Genomic DNA, 19,485 nt, shown 5'->3' with positions numbered 1-19,485 from the left:
ATATATATTTGTAATTTAATTTTTTACATAATTTTTTTATATATGATATATTATTATTATAACTTGTTCATTGTTAATAATAATTAAATTTAATCCTTTATTATCATAATATTAAATTATTATAACTATATTAATTAATATTTTCATTCCAAACAGACCCCAATTGTTAAATTTTTTGCATGTCCTCAGAAACATTCATTAGGGTTTTAGCAATATTAAACCTTGGGGATTTTTCTGAAGCTCAACCTCCACCTATGACCAATTTAAAAGACCAAATTTCACTTCACATATAATTCTGTTGAAATCCTGTTGCAAATTCAGAGTTCATAGCATCTGAAATTGAATGAAGATACCAAATAAGAACCGATGGCATTTAATAAGCAACATGTCGTTGGTTTAGTTGCTTTTGTAAAAGGAAAATTCCATCAATTTCTCAGCTACCAAACATGGTAGAAGTATTGGAGTAAACTTCACATTCCCAAAACTTACAGGAGCATGCGCAGCTCCAAACCGAGTCAATCAGATAAGTATCAAATCCAACTCTACTAAAAATTAAATTGAAACTGTAACTGAAAAATTGAATTTATACAAGTGTTTTTCTAGATAATCAAATCAAACTGAAGCAAAATTAAGTATAAGAATCTAATAAAATCAAACCAGAATTGAAAATTCTAAGAATCAAAACAATACCGTAAGTTCAATTCGTTTTCAGATCCTCTAAGTAGATCGAAATATCTAAGAATCAAAACAATACCTAAAGTACAGTTCATTTTCATATCCTAAGTAAACCCCAAACTAGAACCAAAATTACACACCCCTATTAACAAGTATTTTTTCAGATGCTGTCTGCATGTGTAATTCATTATCATTTCAAATGAATTTTTTATAATCCCATAATTTGCATTAAGATTTGGAGCTCTGACTGACGGGGCGAATTAGGCTATCCCAGCCATTGCTGGCAAAATCTTTACACCGGTCAAACATACTGTTTCATAGAGATGTGAAAGACATTTTATTTCTGGTGATTATAGCAGTGCAAGTAACAAAAAATCCTCACTAGATTAATCATTTCTAGTGGGAAATTTTAATTAAGTAGTACTAAGAACAAAATTTCTTAATCGATGATATACATGATGTGTAATAATGCACAATTATGTGAGCTTAGTTCTCATCATATTCAATCACACAATGAACAAAATTTGGGATGAGAAACAAAGCAATGCATTTAACATATTATTTACAGTACCTAGCTTGAACATGACGAGACCCAAAAGGAAAAAAAAAAAAAATTGCATCAGGCAATCTTGGAAAAAAAAAAATCAGAGATTCATGTAACGTTCATTATCTCAGCTCCCACCTGCATTCAATGAAAATGTTCGCAATCAGAACCAAAATTTGATCATTATCACAGATTAATAATCAAGCAGGATAAGCACATTAAATGCACAGCTATAAACAATGCTTTGCCTTGTTTGTCTAACGTATCATACAGGCTCCAAGTCAATCTCACATACAGTTCCTTCGTTGAGAAAAATGAGTTACAAACTAATTCAGAAAATTTTCAGACACAAAATCCACCCCTCCATCCCTATAAAAGGGCTAATTCTGGAAACAATTTCCATTATCATCACATGGGAACAGCCTAAATATGCATGCTATCGCTAGTACAACATTAATGGCCAAGTGGGTGCTATCTATAATAGACAACAGAAGACGAAATAGGCATCACAGATCAGAGCTCCATGGTTCAAACAGAGTGCCCTGGAACTAACAAGCCATTTGAGGGCAGCCCCAACTAAGTCAATGCTATTTGCAAGTGGTGGTCCAAGAGGACCTTGAGCATGTTAACATAAATGGACCTTTTCAAGCATCAGTTATGTAACAAAGCTTTTAGATTAGGGCAGTTGAACATGTAGAATATATATATAATTCAAGATGGAAATCAATCTTTTCTGAATAATCTTTTCATTTCTTTATTTTCTCTCAACATATTAATATTTTAAATTAAGTGATGCATATGCAATTCTCAACAGAAATGTAAAGTCAAGACATCAATAAAGAGGCCAGCTTAAATTTTAGTTGTCCAAAGAGAGAGTTTTGATTTTAGAAAAAGCCAATAATATGATATCCAGTTACCTCTAATTTGACCAGAATGAGGTACCAATTCAGGCGTGGCAGATGCTTGTTTGATGTTTGCTATGGATTGTGTCAATGGTGGATAATCATCAACTTCTTCAGCCTTTTCTGGGACATGCAGAGACTCCACAGATTTAGAAACATGTATTGTCATTGCTCTCTGGCTGCTGGAAGGAATTGAGAAACTTGAGGAACAACAAAAGGTGGAATTGGCAAAGGTGACGCATAATTTGTCATTGTAGAAGGAATCTTGCTTGCTCCAGAATGCTCCAGATTTCTGACCAATGGAGCAGAGTGACCAACTATTATGGATGATTTTGCTGGTTTTGAGGCTAAATTCCCTGGTGGTCTAGGAAGCTCATGAAGCTCACTTATTCTGGGTGAAGATGCAAGGGGAGGTGAAGCAGTTGGGGACACCTTTGGAGATGTAGTCTGAGGAATTATTACACGTGGAAGCACTCCAGAAACTTGTTTGGGAAGTTCGTTAGAGGAGATGGGGCCACTGGCAGATAAAGCAGGCTTTGTAGACCATGGCTTACTAGTTATTGGACCAGAGAAAGATTGCCATTTAATTTTTTTGTTATCGGATGCATTATATGTATCAAGCTGTGGAAGTGAAGTTCCTTCCACTAAAGGAGGGGGTAACTGGTTGGAGGCATTGTTACTGTTGCTCTCTTTGTGTGCCGATCGTGCTTTAAAGACGGTGAACTCTGACAGATGACTGTCACCAGGATCTTTTTCATGCTTCTTCTGTTCCAGTGGGGATGAATGCCACAAATTATGGGTGCGTCCACTGAGGTCAGTTGGCCTTGTGTGGGCAACTGAACCACTTGTTCTTGAAGAGACTACACCCTTAGCATCAATAGGTGTAGGCAGCACATACGTGTTAGACTTTCCCACAGATGATTGAATTTGTTTTATTCTTTCAACTGGATCAGGTTTTCTTTCAGGAAATATCGGTGCAGAATGGCTTCCTGGTCGAGGTTCTCTAACTGAGATATTGAAACCCCCTTGGTTTTTGTCTGGGTTTAACTGCATGGAGATGCACAATTTTAGTTGCTTAATAGCTTACACCTCTGACCTCATAGCATGGAATAGTCAAACCCAACAAATTAAAAGCAAAATGATCATTAACATATTTACAATGATCATTAGTGAAATTCTACCCCAAGCAGTTTGAAAAGTGGGCCAAACAATCTAAAGGTTTTCTTCCACAAGAGTTGGGAATTATCAGTGAAGTTAATGATATGCATTGCCCATTGATTTAGAAGGATAATTGATCCAGGTAAAGTCACTAGGTACAAAAAAATATTAACCAAAAGGAAAGCAAAATTGTACCTCTGTACTTTCTGTCACTGAAGCTTGAGGAAATGGCATGTCAACATATTCCACCTGGTTAATAGGCAAGCATTTCAGCACAAAAATAAGTTAATAAAAAGTAAGAAACAAAGCAAAATATCCAACAATGCCTCATTACTAATTATGACTCCTTTAAATAGGAAGATTTGGGTCTTCAAGTTTAATTCATCCATTATTGACAGGCATACTCTTTAAGAAAGATTTCAATTCTTTTGTACAATGTGCTTCCATTCCCATTATAAGAACAGTCCCTCCTTTAAACAAGAAATCCACGCTTCATACTTTTCTAGAAAGGAAGTTCATTAACATTATGATAAGCATGTACCCTTCCATAAAATAAGTCAATAAAATCCACGCTTCATACTTTTCTAGAAAGGAAGTTCATTAACGTTATGACAAGTGTGTACCCTTCTATAAAATAAGTCAATACTTTCATTATCCAAATGGATGAGCTCCATAACCATTCACATCTTTAAGACCAGGGTAATTGTAATCCCCATTTTGCTTCAAGTGAACCACCAAACTGCCTAAACTATAAGCTATCCAACAGGAATTTTACAAGATAGTAATGTATACTCCACACAACTACTCAATCTCAAAATATTATAATTTTATATAAGAAAATTCATTTATAAGAATAATAGTACAACAACAATAATAATGATACTTTGATAAACTCTTACCATAATACTCTTCCTAATTTCCAATAGTAATAATGTAAATCATTTATTACTTAATAAAGAGAGAGAGAGAGAGAGAGAGAGTAAATCATTTATTACGCAAAGAAGAAAGTTATTACATAAAGAAGAAAGTCACAAAAAAAAATAATAAGAAGAAGAAATGGATGACAGAAACCTACTGATAAGGCATTCACAACTTTTCAAGACAAAACAGGATCAATGTGTCAATCACAAAGCAATAAATCAGGAAATTAAACACAGTAAAAGACGATAAACTAGGCATACAAATCATCTCAAAACCTAAAATGTTTCCGATTAATATTACATCCTTACCTCCATTGAATTCCTTGATGCAGAAAAAACATCAAGCCCTTGCTTATTTGTTCTGTAGTCAAAACTCAGTTCCCTCCCGTCATTTGTATCATCTCCATTCTCATCATCTTCCCTACCATCATCTTCAGGTCCACAGAATTGATAATCAATATGTTGTTGGTCTGTAACAATTTTTACGAGCTGGTCAACGGCCTCTAGTGATTTAAGTCCCTTCCGAAAGAAATTCAACTGCATTTAAAGCAGAAATAAGAGTATATCATCATCCATGTTATGAGAAGAATAAAAGAACTTGACTTTTAAATACCCTCAATGAATATAAAGAAAACCTGAGCTGCATGGTGACGAGCTGCCTGTGTTAGAAGACTTCGGGACTGTCCTTGTTTCAGAGATTTCAACCGGAAAACACACAGAGTTGCATCTTCATTATATTCATCATGAGCTGTTTGCAATTGCTGCAAAGTAAAGCTTTCACCTTTCCCACTCTTTGACTTTCCTTTTTCTTTCTGTTGTGCCGCCATATATTCATAGACATTTCTGAACATCACATACAAGATTCAGAAGAAAGTTACTTTCATCAAATAAAATCAGAATTCAATAGAAAAGGACAAACCTTTTTTCGTCGCATTGTCGCTTCATATCCTGCACCAGGGAGCAAGAGGAGCGTATTGAGTAAAATCCATAGCAAAATGATTTGATACCAAAATATTCTATCTATCAATCTAGATGATACAAAGGTTATATAAAACCTCCTCGGGCAAGGAAGCAATTGCTACCTCTGCATGAAGAGAGAAGGGGAAGTCTTTCATAATCAAACCTTTAAAACTGATATCATACTCAGTAGGGATTTTACTCAAAATTCAATGTCTTAACATATCGACATGTACCACACCTCAATATTGACTGTTGCCAGGCTAACAAGGGCCTTCAGCGATAGCTTTTGAAACTGGTTTTTAGAAAAGCACTTAGATGTTCTTTTCCAGAAAGCAGTTTAAATTTACTTTTGGGCTGTTTTAGAATAAGGCCAAAACATGCCAAAAACACCTTGAGATTAACTTTTAATTTCTTCAACCAAAATCTTTTAGTGTGTTTTTTTTCCATAGTAGCTGCAGCAACGGTGCCAAACAGAACCTAATGTAAACTATTAGTATAAGATGAAATATGATATAAATAAAAGTTGAAAATAAAAGATTCAGAACAATCTTTCAAGTGCTTGCAATTTACACTTTTTGCAAACCGGGTTTTTCAGGTACAATAAATGCACATCAAGGACTTGATGAAAAATGGTTTCCGGAAACCTAGATTTTCAAGCTTATTACAAAAATGAGTTATTAACATCACCTACTATCAAGATTATTGCAAGGATGCAGAAGCACCATAGCAAAAGGATGTTACAGTACACATAGCCTTCTCCTCTTTGCATTGCAGAGAGGTTGTTACCATAGTTTAAACTCTTGAATTTGACTCATGGAGAAACTTTGCCAGCATACCGTGGCTCACCCTTCAAAACGTCATTTTGGGCACTACACACAGAGACTTGCCATATGTTCTGATTAATGTAAAATTGAAAAGGCCAACCAAGAACAAGAGAACTCGATCAATTGTAAACAGAACTTTTGCAAGGAGGAGAGAACACAATAAAAAGATAACTTTTGCACATTTTTTTCCCTCTTACAGATCAGGGGAAAAAGTAGGAATACCCTAGTGTTTCTCATGTGGCAACTACTGCTCATGATTGAATTTCAAAGTGATTTCCTTGATTCCAATCAACGGCAGGACATTTCTAATATTCTCTTAAGGCATAAACAATGGCAATTGGCACAAGAAGTTAGGAACATATTTGATTTAGAACCACGAAGAACACTAAAAGGGGGTGAGAAACAACTTAAAATTTCTATTAATTCTCAAAATCAATGTCAGTAATAATAAGCTCTCTCATAAAATACCTAGATCACATATGTATTGATAGTATAATATTAATCCTACTGCTGTTAGGATTAGAAATCCCCAAAAAGAAAATACTAAATCAACCTAACTACGAATATAAAACCAACTCTAACTAGGAAAATACTAAACCTAATAGAACTCTTTAAATATTCCAAAATAATTAAGTTTCCTAAATAATAGAAACCTAGACTTCATCATTTTATAATGAAAAATTCAATCAAAATAATTCCTAAACCTAGTCTTCCTTGACTAAATCAATGTCCACTTATAACCATTTTAGAGGGTTATGGCAAATTGCAACAACTACAGAATGAAAAACATAGAAACAAAAAACACTTAACCAACAGTCAAGTAAAGGAAATATGTAAAAGAAACTTCTTTAAGATAATAAACAATGGGAGAATCAGAGTAACAAACCTCAACTGTCCGAAGTTCATTGAGAAGAGACTCTGATGGATTTGTAATTGTCAAAAATATATGAGACCTCTGAATTACCAACAACACTAAGTTAGAACCAGGATCAATTGAAGGTATTAGTCCATAATTATCTCAAAAGCATCGTACAATTACAATGAAACAGCTAGCACTCACATAGCTATCAACAAGTTTTTGAAGTTCAAACTGCACTTTTCCCAACATCAACAAAACTCTGCCTGCAGATAATCATGGACAATCGTGGCAATTCATACATAGTCCATAAATCATATTAATAATATACTAGTGATAATATGCTTGTTCTCAAACGAAACAAGAAGACGGGTGCAACCCACCTCCCCACCACGCCCTAAAGAAAAGAAAAATCCAATCGCTGAACCCTCTACCCAAAACAACACAAACACACACGTTATTCTGCATAATGTTAGGGCTACTTCAGTACAATTTTCCACACATTGTTATGAATTCAGCTAAAAGCCCAAAAAATGTTGGTGAAGGAGAAGGTCAGCCTCAGGTATACTACAGAAGGAACAAAAAGAGAGATCAGAAGATTCTGTAGCCAATTCATCTGCTGTCATACTTGGTGGAAATAGATGCCAAATTCTGTTGGAGTGAATCTCACAGAGTACACCTGGAGTGGAGAAACTAACAGAATGGGAGCTGAGGTTGGAAAGATTGAAATAGGAAGAATCTGAGAAGGGTGACAGTGAAGAATTTACTAAAGAATTATTTTGGCAGTACTGCTGGGGCAAGCTCTGTGTTTCTTGCTTGGGAGAACTTATCTTCTGGGTTATTTCTTTTCTTTTCTTTTATGTTTGTGAGTTGTATTTTGGTTTGGCAGTAAGAAGAATTAACGTAATTGCAGAAGAAGGGTTGTAACTGAATTTGCAATATCAATTCAAGTGAATTCTCCTTGTTCAAATTCTCCATTTCCCGCAATCTTGTGAAATTTGTTCCTCACTTTTAACAGAACTTCTCAAAATAAAACTGATTATTATATTCAAGAAATTGGAATGAATATTTGCCCATATAGAAATTAAGTAAAGGGGAAAAACCAATCTGTGAATATGTCAACTCCTCATTGACATATCTCATTTTTTTAGGGGTATGCCATAAGCATATAATTTAATTCGAATTCTCAAAGTGGGTGCCTACCTTTCTTTACTAGGCTAAATTGAATTCTAGGTCCAAAATATATTTTGAAGTTTAATACAGTTGTTAAAGCCCCTGGTACCTCAATCACTGAGAGGCAGGTGACCTTAGTGAGGCACACACCTTTGCTATATATTTTTCTGCAGCTTAAAAAAAAAAAAAAAAAAAAAAAAAAAAGAAGAAGAAGACTCCACTTTTAATTCAACTATGCAAGTGGCCTTACCATTGTCATGTAGATCAACTGACCAAGTCAAACCAAAACAACAAAAAGAAAGAAACCAACATTGGTTTGGAATAAACAACCTTCCTACACAAAGGGGAAGAAAATACTACTGCTTGGGTTTTTCTATAGCTCGCAATCAGGTTTCTCCCTCTCCCCATCATCATTCTTTGCTATTGTTTTTTACTCCAATTTTCTTCTTCTTTTTTCCAGCTCTCATGGTCCTTTATTTTCTATTTTTCTGAATCTATTCTACTCCACTAACTCAATACAAAATACGACTGTCTAAGATCCCTTTCCTTCATTCTATCTCTATTGCCTCTAAGAATTTTTTAAGAGAAATATTTGTTTTCTATCTCTGTTATTTTATTAAAGAATGATTTCTATACAAACACACAAAGTTATACATATGTAAGGAATGTACACAAGAATATAGCTCAATACAAAGAAATAGGCTAAGATTATGTTTGTTAACATGAGACTGAAACTGCTCAGATTTTGGAATGAGATTGACTAAATCTCGAGATCTAGTTGCCATGAGATGACTTTTCCCTCTTTATATTTTATTCAATTCTATCACTCCTCACACCTTTTTTTCCTTTCTTTTCTCATTTTTTTTTCCTTTTCCAGATGACTCTAAAATACTATCCATTTTCTGGATGTTTTTCTTGTTTCTTTTTTCCTTTAATGCTCTTGTTTCTTTTTCCTTTCATTTTCATTCAAGAATTCCTTTAATGCTCTTGTTTCTTTTTGCTTTCATTTTCATTCAAGAAATTTTGAGAATTTGTTTCTTTTTATACTTGAGAATTTGTTACTCTTGATCTTTGAGAATTTGTTTCTCTTGATATTTGTTCTTCCTGGTTCTACATAAAGTTGTTTCATGGGATTATTGCTATCTAGTAGGAATGTAGGAATATGGTTCAAAACTTTTTAACATTATTAGTTTTATTTCCATTTGGGATTCAAAAAAGTTAGTGCTAGAATTCTAAATTTTTTTATGTTATTAATATAAGTAGTTGTCTTATACAGGATTAGTTGTCTTATTTATTTTATTTCTTTTGCACTTCACCTCTCTCACTTTGCAGCCTAGGGTACAGGACACCTTTGCACCTTGTGCCTTTAAAAATTATGAAGTTTGAATAGCATGTTCATTAATTCTCAAAACACATGTTCTCATATAGAAGGGAAATAACTAATAAAACAAAGGGTGCATCTCTATGTACTTAATGGGTCAACAGTTAACAGTATATATTAATTTCAACAGCCCCTATTACAACAATAAAATCAAGCAAACTCTTTGAGCACTGAAAGAAAAATATAAAGATGATATTCAACTAAAATAAGCCTTAATTTCAAACCAAAATATACAAAGTTCAAATAAAGGTAAGATGTCTTGACATATGAAGGAGGAGGAGAGAAGGAAAGACAAAAACATAAAATATTCATTATAGAACATATTTTTATGAGCTAAACACCAAACCTACTCCTGCCTAAAGCAATCAGATGTAACCTTCTCAAGCTAAAAGAATCAGAGATTTACAGACCTAAGCTCCCAAATTTGATCATGAACAAACTAGAAAGGCACAAAAAATTTTTCATTCAAAATCAAAGTCATCTGTATATAACATAAGAAAGGTTTAAAGGGCCTTCTGATCCATATAGCAATAAACAACTCTCTTTTTCCTTCCCCCAAAGAAAACACTATGTGATTTAGTAGAACCATGCATATAATACAAATATGTACATATGAGTATATTATAAAGCCTAGTTCCCTGATACCTGAGAGGTGTGGCATTTTAATGATGAGGTGAACTGTGAACATTATAAACTTCCAGGCTAAATTTGATAGAACATGCTACAATGCCAATATCTATCTTAAACAATTGCTAGAACAAAAAGCAATTTGATAATCCTTTTTCACACTTTCACTTACCACTTTCTTCATCATCATGTAACGCAGTTTTCTCCAGTAGACAAGAACCCATTTCCCGCAATGACTCCGAGAATTCTGAAATTTTAGATTTATTAAGATGAGAGAATCTTATATCAAAATATTAGATGAAGTTTGACAAGTATTATGTGGAATGGCAAAAGTTATAAATTAAAGTTACCAATGCACATATCAGGGATAACAATTAACCAACTGGAACATTTACAAGCTCTGAAACATATAAGAACCTGCAGTTGGCAACATACATGAACATAATAATCCCACAAAGTTCTCTCTGTTACATTTGTAGTTTTTCAAGGTGCACAAGCTGTAAAATTACTACAAAGAGTGCTCCTAACTTCCCAGCGCATGAGGCTTCCCACACTGCAGGCTTTGGGGGCAATCAGAGATACAAACCTCTCCTCTTGCATTTGCTAGGAGGATGTTTCCTCGGTCTGATCAATGCTTTTTGATATTTTCACTATGCATCAATAATGAGCACTTTGGCCATGTATGAGTATGAGCATAAATTCAATTCAAGAACCTAATTAATAGTATCATGTTATTATACTCAACTCAACTAAGCCTTTATCCCAAAAATTTGGGGTCGGCTAAGTATCATATTATTATAAAATGAAGAATTACACTCTGTTTAGAAGGAATTAGAGTAAAGTTTTTTAAAGTATATTTTTTTATGATTTTTGAACCTTTATAATTTTTTTGTTTTTTAAGAGGAAGGGAAGATTTTTGAAGTTATTTGAAGGTTTTGAAGAGAAAATCTTCTCAACCCACTGATATGTTGAGTTAGAAAATGGAAGGTTTTGGAGGTTTTCAAAAACCTTCAAAAATCTTACTTTTTAAAAAACCACATGTTCTCCCAAACACAAATTCAATGTTTTTAAACCTTTAAAAAAAAAAAAAAAAAACTCCCATTACCTGTAAAACCTCCACCCAAGCAGAAGGTTAGAAGCAGCAGCAAAGGTCACAATATATTTAATTAAAATATTTTACAAACTGTAAATTGTAATATTGTGTATAGATTGAAAACCCACCATCAACTTTTTGGTGCTAAAGAGGAATATAAAAAGCGGACCAAACTTAAAAAAAAAAAAACAACAACAACAACAACTGAAAACCAGAACATGCCAAATTCTTACTAGGAAAAGCTGAACATGAGAACAACAAAGCCTAATATCTAATATACAACATTTAAAAAAATAAAAAATAAAAAATAAAAGAAAGAGAAGGGGACAGTTCATTTACCGTATGCACTGTTTGCCGTTGCCGCAGCTGCAGAAAGTAGGCTATCATAGCAATTTCTCATGTCTTGCATGTCCTGTGATAAGGAAAGGATCAAAGAAAGTATTAAATAATGATTCTCACCAAATGGCCCAAATTGCGGGCCAAATAAACAAATTTTTTTAGCACAAAGTTCTCAAATTTCATTAATTGAGTAGGAGAATACAAAACCAAAATTATATAAAGTTGCAAAACCTTTTTATGTTATAGTTTTCCAGATTGTAGAAGAGTGTAATGCTAGATCAATCGCAACCCAAAGCTTCTAACATCCACAGAGTCCACATAAATGCTTGAATTTGCTTGATAACTAAATCCTTGAGTTTTTTTTTTTTTTTTGCATAAAATCCTTGAGTTAATTCACTCTCCTTATTGGCATTTAAATGTCCCCGGAATTGTAAGGAAAAACAAGAGCGAACACTCTCACGAGACCATAGGCAACAAAAACAACTAAGCCTTGATTCCAAACTAGTTGGAGTATGCTATATATATCCTCTTTCACGATTCAGCAATTTTTTACACATAATAATAGAGCATTCAGCTCGAAATTGTAATCCACTACTTAATCAACTTAACATTTAATAACATCGATCCAAATATACAATTCTTCACAGAAATTAATTAAATCTCCATTAATCCCCAACCCCCCTTCCCAAACCACCTTTATAATTTTTGGTTTGTTACCCATAAAATTATTGCCAGATTTCGATTCGGAAACACAGTTAAATTACTACACAAATTCACTTTACAGTTATTCGTTCCAAAAGGACAACAAAGAATAAAAAAGAAGAAGAAGAATTGTGAATTGAATTTGTAATTGAGATTAAAGGGAACACTGAGTTCAGAGAGAAAGAGAGAGTATTAAACTTGCAGATTAAGATCAAGACAAAAAAAAAAGGTACCTGGGCAGCTTGAGCGAGCTCATCCAACTGAGCTGAAGGTAAAAGGTCTCTTTTGTCCTTAGCATCGGTCTTGTGAAGCTTAAATCCAAACTTACCTAACGGAGATTTCATTTCTCGAAAACCCTAACGCAATGAGGCGGAAACAAAGCAGACCAAGAGAGGCACAGGGGGAGAGAGGAAGAGAGATAATCGAAGCTCTTCGTTTTCCTCGTTTAGCGTGGAATCCAAATTCTCCGTTAATTTGGAGAGGAATTTCAAGTGTGAAATTGGGAAAACAGGGAGCGGAATTCGATTCGATAGTTTCAACGATATTGAAGAAATAAAGAAAGAAAGAAGAAAGCTTTCGTTCGGGTCAAAAACGACTCGTAACAGATCCGAGAAAATAATGACAACAAAACAAGAAATGAGTAAATTAAAAAAATTAAAAAAAAAAAAAACAGGGAGAAGAAAATCAAAGAGGGAAGTGAGGGCGGGGATAAACTTGTTAAAATCTTATGCTAAAAGCGAGAGATCTGTCTCTTATAAGATGACACGTGTTCATAGAGGGCAATTTGGTAATAAAGTGTTAGGGCAGTGTGACGTGGCAAGCGGTACTGGGATAAGGTATTGTGACACGTGGGCAAAAGATGGAGTACTGTGACAGTGGAGTTGGGAGGGGAAGGATGTGCAGTCAAAGTCAGATATTGATGACAAGGAAAAGATGGGATGAAGTGGTATTCAAAACTATCTTTTACTTTGACCGATAATGAACTTCAGGTTCAGAACTTCTCTTTTTTTTTTTTTTTTTCAGAACTTCCATTTATTCCCAATTCTACCCCTACATTTAATTAAAATTTTATTTAATTTAATTAAAAATAATATAACATCAATAATTTTAAATAAAAATTAATAATAAATACACGTAACTCATTAGAAAAATCGTAAATTTAATATTCTCCGGTGACTAAGGAAACGAGTCGATTCCGTCAAAGCCCCACGAGAATAGAGAGCATGACAAGTTGGGTCAGGCCAGCCTTTACTAAGCTAAAAGAATTCTTAAGCCCGTTTCCCATTAAAATAATATTATTTTAAATATAATTAAATAAAAAATTTTATTATTTTATTATTTCTATAATTATTTTCATTTTAAATTAATTTTTAGTTAATATATTTAAAAATTGTTTTTAATAATAATATTATTACTCATATTGTAGGCTGTGGGTGATGCAATTGCCAAAAGGGAAGAAGATGCTTAATTTTCTTTCAAATGACAAATTTGACCAGAATACTCCAATTGGGAAAATTATTTTAATGATATATATTGTTATAATGTTGGGATAGAATTGGGTATAATTGTGATTTGATCTACCAATCTATAGTTTAGACAATTTTTTATTATTCTAAGTCTACATTACATTGGCCAATTTGGATTTTTTTTTTTCAACTTTTTATTTTATATTGCGGGCCCACAGATCGTAATTAAGACAGTTAAATATAAATTAATTATATCAAAATTAAAAAATTTATTGCACTAAAAAAATTTACAAAACAAGAGCATTTCTTGAAGCCCAAGGGAGATACTAAAAATAAAGGTATAGCTATGATATCCATCCCATTTTCAAACATTAAGCCTCCCCTTTTCAAGTGTTTGAGCCTGGATTCTCTTCTATTAATTAATTACTAGTCTTGTTTCTTCGTCTTTATGATTGATTTCTTTAGTAATATGAAAATTTGTAACTTACAGCTCTTGTCACTTGCAGTACAGAGTCATATATTAGGAGAAAACTTTGCAGTTTGCCTGTGATGCCTTTCTGATCTTTCTGGTTTTGTGGTTGCACCAACTCTGACCACAGGGCGTCCCACGATGTTACTTCATGGTTATGGTGGTTTTTTTGTTTTATAGGCAGCATGGTTTTGGTGGTTTGTTAGTTGTGCTATTCGGTTTGAATTCTATAGTTGGATTTTATATCTCGTGTCAATAATGAACCTAATCTAAATAAGAATTTTCCTCTATAAATATGAATTTGGGTTACTGTATGGGTTAGTTTTGAGCATTATGAGATCTTAATATCCTTGCTAATGGCACTTATTTAATGCAATGAATTGCATGTTAAAAAAAGAACACCACACGCACATAAGATAAATTGATGGTATAAATTGACATTAATAAACAAATCCCTATCTGCATAAAAGGATAATATTAATGTTCAGTTATCCGACAAAAAAAGGGAACAACTCAAGGAATTGTTTTCTTTTTTCTATTTACAAAAAATAAATAAAAAAAAAGGGGACAAAGTAAGTGAATGAAAGATTGCTGCCTCGTAATACATTAAGATCTTATGCCTAGATAATAATAATAATAATCATCATCATCATCCTATCAAACAGCTTTTGCAATCAATTTAGTGGTGCTGTCATGAGGAGGTGAAGAAGTCTGACTTCTGCAAGAGGTTCCATTGAGTATATTTTTCATTCCTGCTGATCCACCTCTTTGCAATACACTCCTAAGTCCACGAGTAGATCCTCCCATGTGCATGGCAGTCCTAAACCCTCTTCCCTTCCTCCCTCTTTTCGCCGGCAGAGTCTCCGATCCCTTCATCAAATGAAGAGCAAATTAATTCTAATGTATACATATTACTAATCTGATTTACAGACATTGTACATTAATATCATATGTATATGTACCTTGTCAGTCCCCGTATTTTTTGATTTGTTCTCTTCTCCTTCTTCTTCACCATTATCTGCAAAACACAGCCAAGTAATAATGCATTCATCATCCAATGGTAATTATTAATTAAATTTTATTTAATCCTGCTAATTAAGTAATTAATCAATAGGAAAATGAAGTCACCTTCATAGGGAAAGTCATTAACACAATATACCCTAAAACTAGGGGATCCTGGAGAAAATAATATGCTTGCTGCACATTCCTCTGCATTGCTTGGCCTGATATATTCATCCTCATTATTATTGCTAGCCTCCCGATCCTTATTTAAAGACTTCTTCTCCTTTGGAGCGTCTTTATCCATTGTCTCAACATGAGATTGCTTGAAACGGGAGACACTAATAAGGTCCTTTCTTGGGGAAGAAGAAACACTGCTTTTCCTGCCATGATGGCCAGGCTGTAATTCCCTCTCCACATCTTTCTCTTTCTCATTTGAACCGATGACCCTTTTTAAAAAACCACCATCCCTACTGCCATCTTCACTGGTCATAGAAGAAGTACTCTTTCGTTGCTTGCTGGTTAAAGAATCGGTTTCATCCTCTCTATCTTTGACATCACTTCTTCGACGAAGGGTTCTAATCTGATAGCCTGGCCGTGTCTCTTCCAGGTTTAACTTAGAAATGCCGCAGCCCATGAAGGAGGGATGGCATGAAAAGGGGGAATCAAATGAGAAGAATCAGAGGTGAAGAAGAAGAAGAAGAAGAAGAACACACTTGGGGGAGAAGAAAGCAAAGGAAAGGAAAGGGAAGGGATTGAGAGAGATAATTAACGCTAGCAAAGGTCCCTTCCTTGTTGAAAATGGTGATAAGAATAGGTGTTGTAAAGAGAAGAGAATGAGAGATTGAACGAGGGTTACGGGGTTTGGATAGGCTTCAATTTCATTCATGGGATGCATGACTTGGTATTACAGTTAAAGCCGTTATAAAATTACTTTTTACGCATGTCTAATTTCCTCCATTATATACACACACACCAGTATGCCATATGGTCTTACTTAAAAAATCGTCATGTAGCATACCTTTTTTTTTATTTATTTTTATATTTTTATATAAATATTAAATTTTATTTAAATTTTTTTAAATTTTAATTATAAAATCTAATTTCATATAAAAAATTATTTAAAATTATTTTTACTACATCTATTAAGAATTTTAAAATTCTATTTATATTATATAACTTCAAAAATCGATTTTTTAATTAAATCTTCAGTTAAATTAGAAAAGGCATTAATTATTTTTAAAAAAATTATATTAATAGATATAAATAACTATTCAATAAAGAATTATTTATAAAGTTTAAACATTTATTTAAAAATATTTTATATTTGAAATCTAATAATTTTAACAATGATACTTAAAAATCATTACATAGCATTTTTTTTTATGCTTTTACGTATATGTCAAATAAATTAAAAAAACAATAATAAAAGACAATTTATTAATCAACTAATAATTCTTTTATTAACACTTAAAATAAAATTGTAGTTAATTAAAAAATTTATCACTAACAACATATTATAACATGATTATGAAAATATAAAATGAAAAATACATATTAAATTATATTATTAAATTAAAATAATAAATAATTTACATAACATGAGGATAAAAACGATATATATATATATATATATATATATATATATATATATATATATATATAAAACTTGTTATATTTAATATTAACTTTTATCTAAACTTTTTTAAATTTTAATTATTAAAATCTTATTTTATATATAAAAGAAATAGTTTACTACAACTTTTAAATTTTAAAATTCTTTCAAGCATTATAAAACTACATTCATATTTTATTTTTCTAAAAATTATTTTTTTATTGGTATCTATTAAATAATTTTAAAAATAATTTATTAATTCACTTATTCATTTATTAACACTTAAAATAAAATTATAATTAATTAAAAGTTTTATCATTAATAAAATTGTACAATATAAAAATATTAAATAAAAAATATTAAATTATATTATTAAAATAAAATAATAATCATTTTCAAATGAATTTAAGTTATCCGTACCTTTAATTTTTTTGTACTTTTAATTGTAAATTTTAGTGTATATATATATATACATATTAATTATTAAATTATTTTAATTATTAGATATTGGGAAATTTTTTTCTAACTTTTCATCTCATTCATAAACCAATGGAAAATTTTTCCTTCAAAGAGGATAGATTCCCTACGTCATTTATGTCAAGTAATCGTAGTTGATGAACCAATAGAAAAATAAATTGAAAATGCAGATGAAACAATGGAACGACGTCGCTTGATTTGAATGGAAGTGGAAACCTCACAAAAGGAACGGCAACGTTTTTACCATGGCGTCAGACCCTTCCTATTTGTTCTGATTTCCAATTGCTTTCGTTGTGGGCAGAGCACTAGAGCAGACGCACAATCGCTTTAACAGAGTCCATAGCTGAAGAGAACCCCACACCCAGAGAAGAGGGATCATGGTAAGCGCATTCTGGGGAACAAGAGTAATGGAGATAGTGAAGAAGCACGACTCAGGAGGTCTAGTCTGGAAGAGAATAAAACTGACCACTACCCGTAAAGCCAACGCCAAGAAGCGACTCCTCAGGGTTTGGCAGGTGAATTTCTCTCTATCTCTCAATCAAATTATCATTGGCCTTTTATGCCAGTTTTTTAATTTTATTTATTAAAAATTGCATCTATAATTATCTAAGGCAAGGGTTCAATATGAACTGAAATTTTGGTTTTTAATAGGTTTTTGTTTGATGTTCAAATGACATAAATTTGATTGGAATTTACTCGCTTGGTGTAACCGTAACGTTTATGCAATTATATGTTAGCAAATCTTTAAACAGTTCTGCTCAAGGATGATTTATTTTAGCTAGAGAGATTTTCTGGTTGAAGCGTCTGTTCAAATTCTGGCACCTTGTTTGTGAAATTCAAGGTAGAAGTGGAAATGCTGGACTCTTTGTTTGGGTACCGACTGTTCTTATTGTCAGGCCTTTGTAAATGTATTTTTGGGAATTTAAAGGCTGGGAAAAGATAAGCTTTTGTTAGTTGTTATGGGGGTTCTCCTGATTGGGAAGCGCGTTGCAACGTTCATTTTTATCTGGAGTCTAGAGGATTCCAGGGGTGTAAATGAATCGAGTTTATCAAAATTCTTTCGGCTCGAGATTGGCTCGTTTTCTAAAAGAGCTAAATATCAATAAGTTTAAGCTCGATTTATTTAGAAAACAAGCATAGCTGTGCCAAACTATTATTGAGCCAAGTTTCGAGCAACATAACTCATTTGCAACCCTAGTGAGCTTTAGGTTTAGGTTATGAAGTTCAAAACTATGTAGTTTTGATTAGGTTTAAGATAATAAGTTTAAAATTAAATAATTTTAGTTAAGTGAGCAAGCTTGCCAACCGTTCCCAAGCCAAATATCAATAAGTTCACGAATCTATTAAACGAGCTAAACGAGTAAGCTCACGAGCTTTAACGAGCTAGATATCAATAAGTTCACGTTTGGCTCGTTTAGAAAATGAACTAAGCAAAGTTAAGCTTTTCTTGAACCGAGTCTCAAATAGCTCGTGAGCAACTTTATTCATTTGCGGCCTTACAACATTCTCAATCTTTGGTCTAGATGGGTCTGTTTGGAATTGAAACCGTAAAGCGTAAACCTTGCCCTACCTCCCTTAGGCCTCAGCTCTCACCAACGACCCTCCCCAAGTAGTAAGCAATGGCACTAACAGAAAAAGAAGAGAGAGAGAGAGAGAGATCATCTTTAAGTGGCGATATTCATCGTTTTCGAGGGTAGTTCCACTCGCAATCAACAACGCTCAACCGTTTTGATCAATGCCCTAGCTCCTCACTTCTCCCTCTCTTTCGACACAATCTTAATCTTACCAAAACTAGCTCCAGCTTCATTTTGCTCATCTGCGCGCCAACTCCATACAATTACAGACCCACGCAACAACCCTTCTTCTTCTTCAGTTCTACCACATATCCTGCTCTCCCCCTCTCACAGTTTTCGTGTCTTCAACTAAAGTGCCAACTCCCTTCCTTATCAAACCTCACTCTCCTTCCCTTTGAAGACCATTCACCCCTCACCCAGTGCCATACGATACGCATTGTCACCCAGCTTCTACTCGCTTTTCTCCATACCCATCTCCTTCACCACGTTCCCCTGTCTCCATTCTCCTCCAAGATCACTTACTCACCTTGCACAAGCGCTAGCCCTATGAGCAATCTTCCTCTTCGACAATCAAGCACCCATTTCCTTTCCTCTCTGCCTCCATTCAAGATGAGAAAGGAAATTACTAAGTTCACAGCCATTTAGGGTTACATGATCACATGATCCTTTTCTGGCTCAATTTGTATCAATTCTAGTAATTTTGGGTTTCATAAGTCCATGTTAAATATTTT

At 33.3% G+C, this 19,485-nt stretch overlaps 1 protein-coding gene and 1 pseudogene across 1 annotated transcript; both read right to left on the bottom strand.

Annotated features, from left to right (window-relative positions):
- Window positions 1–1,040: 1,040 nt before the first annotated feature.
- LOC131176309 (uncharacterized protein At2g33490-like) lies at window positions 1,041–12,822 on the bottom strand (annotated as a pseudogene).
- A 1,924-nt stretch (window positions 12,823–14,746) lies between these two features.
- On the bottom strand, window positions 14,747–15,876 carry LOC131176302 (uncharacterized). Its single transcript, XM_058141305.1, has 3 exons — window positions 15,218–15,876; window positions 15,052–15,107; window positions 14,747–14,959 (listed from the first exon to the last, which is right to left on the bottom strand). Exons 1-3 carry the CDS (start codon window positions 15,723–15,725, stop codon window positions 14,747–14,749), a joined length of 777 nt encoding a protein of 258 aa, XP_057997288.1. The 5' UTR covers window positions 15,726–15,876.
- Window positions 15,877–19,485: the final 3,609 nt, after the last annotated feature.

This window comes from Hevea brasiliensis, unplaced genomic scaffold (genome assembly GCF_030052815.1).
Source record: "Hevea brasiliensis isolate MT/VB/25A 57/8 unplaced genomic scaffold, ASM3005281v1 Scaf1, whole genome shotgun sequence".
Lineage (NCBI taxonomy): Eukaryota > Viridiplantae > Streptophyta > Magnoliopsida > Malpighiales > Euphorbiaceae > Hevea > Hevea brasiliensis.
This window is presented reverse-complemented; position numbering and strand designations above follow the sequence as displayed.

Bases quoted from the DNA above. Each gene is read 5' to 3' on its own strand.
- LOC131176302 (XM_058141305.1), bottom strand. From the start codon at position 15,725: ATGGGCTGCGGCATTTCTAAGTTAAACCTGGAAGAGACACGGCCAGGC. The intron at 15,108-15,217 runs GTGACTTCATTT...TGTGTTTTGCAG, and splicing joins TAATGACTTTCCCTATGAAG to ATAATGGTGAAGAAGAAGGA. The intron at 14,960-15,051 runs GTACATATACAT...CATTTGATGAAG, and splicing joins AAAATACGGGGACTGACAAG to GGATCGGAGACTCTGCCGGC.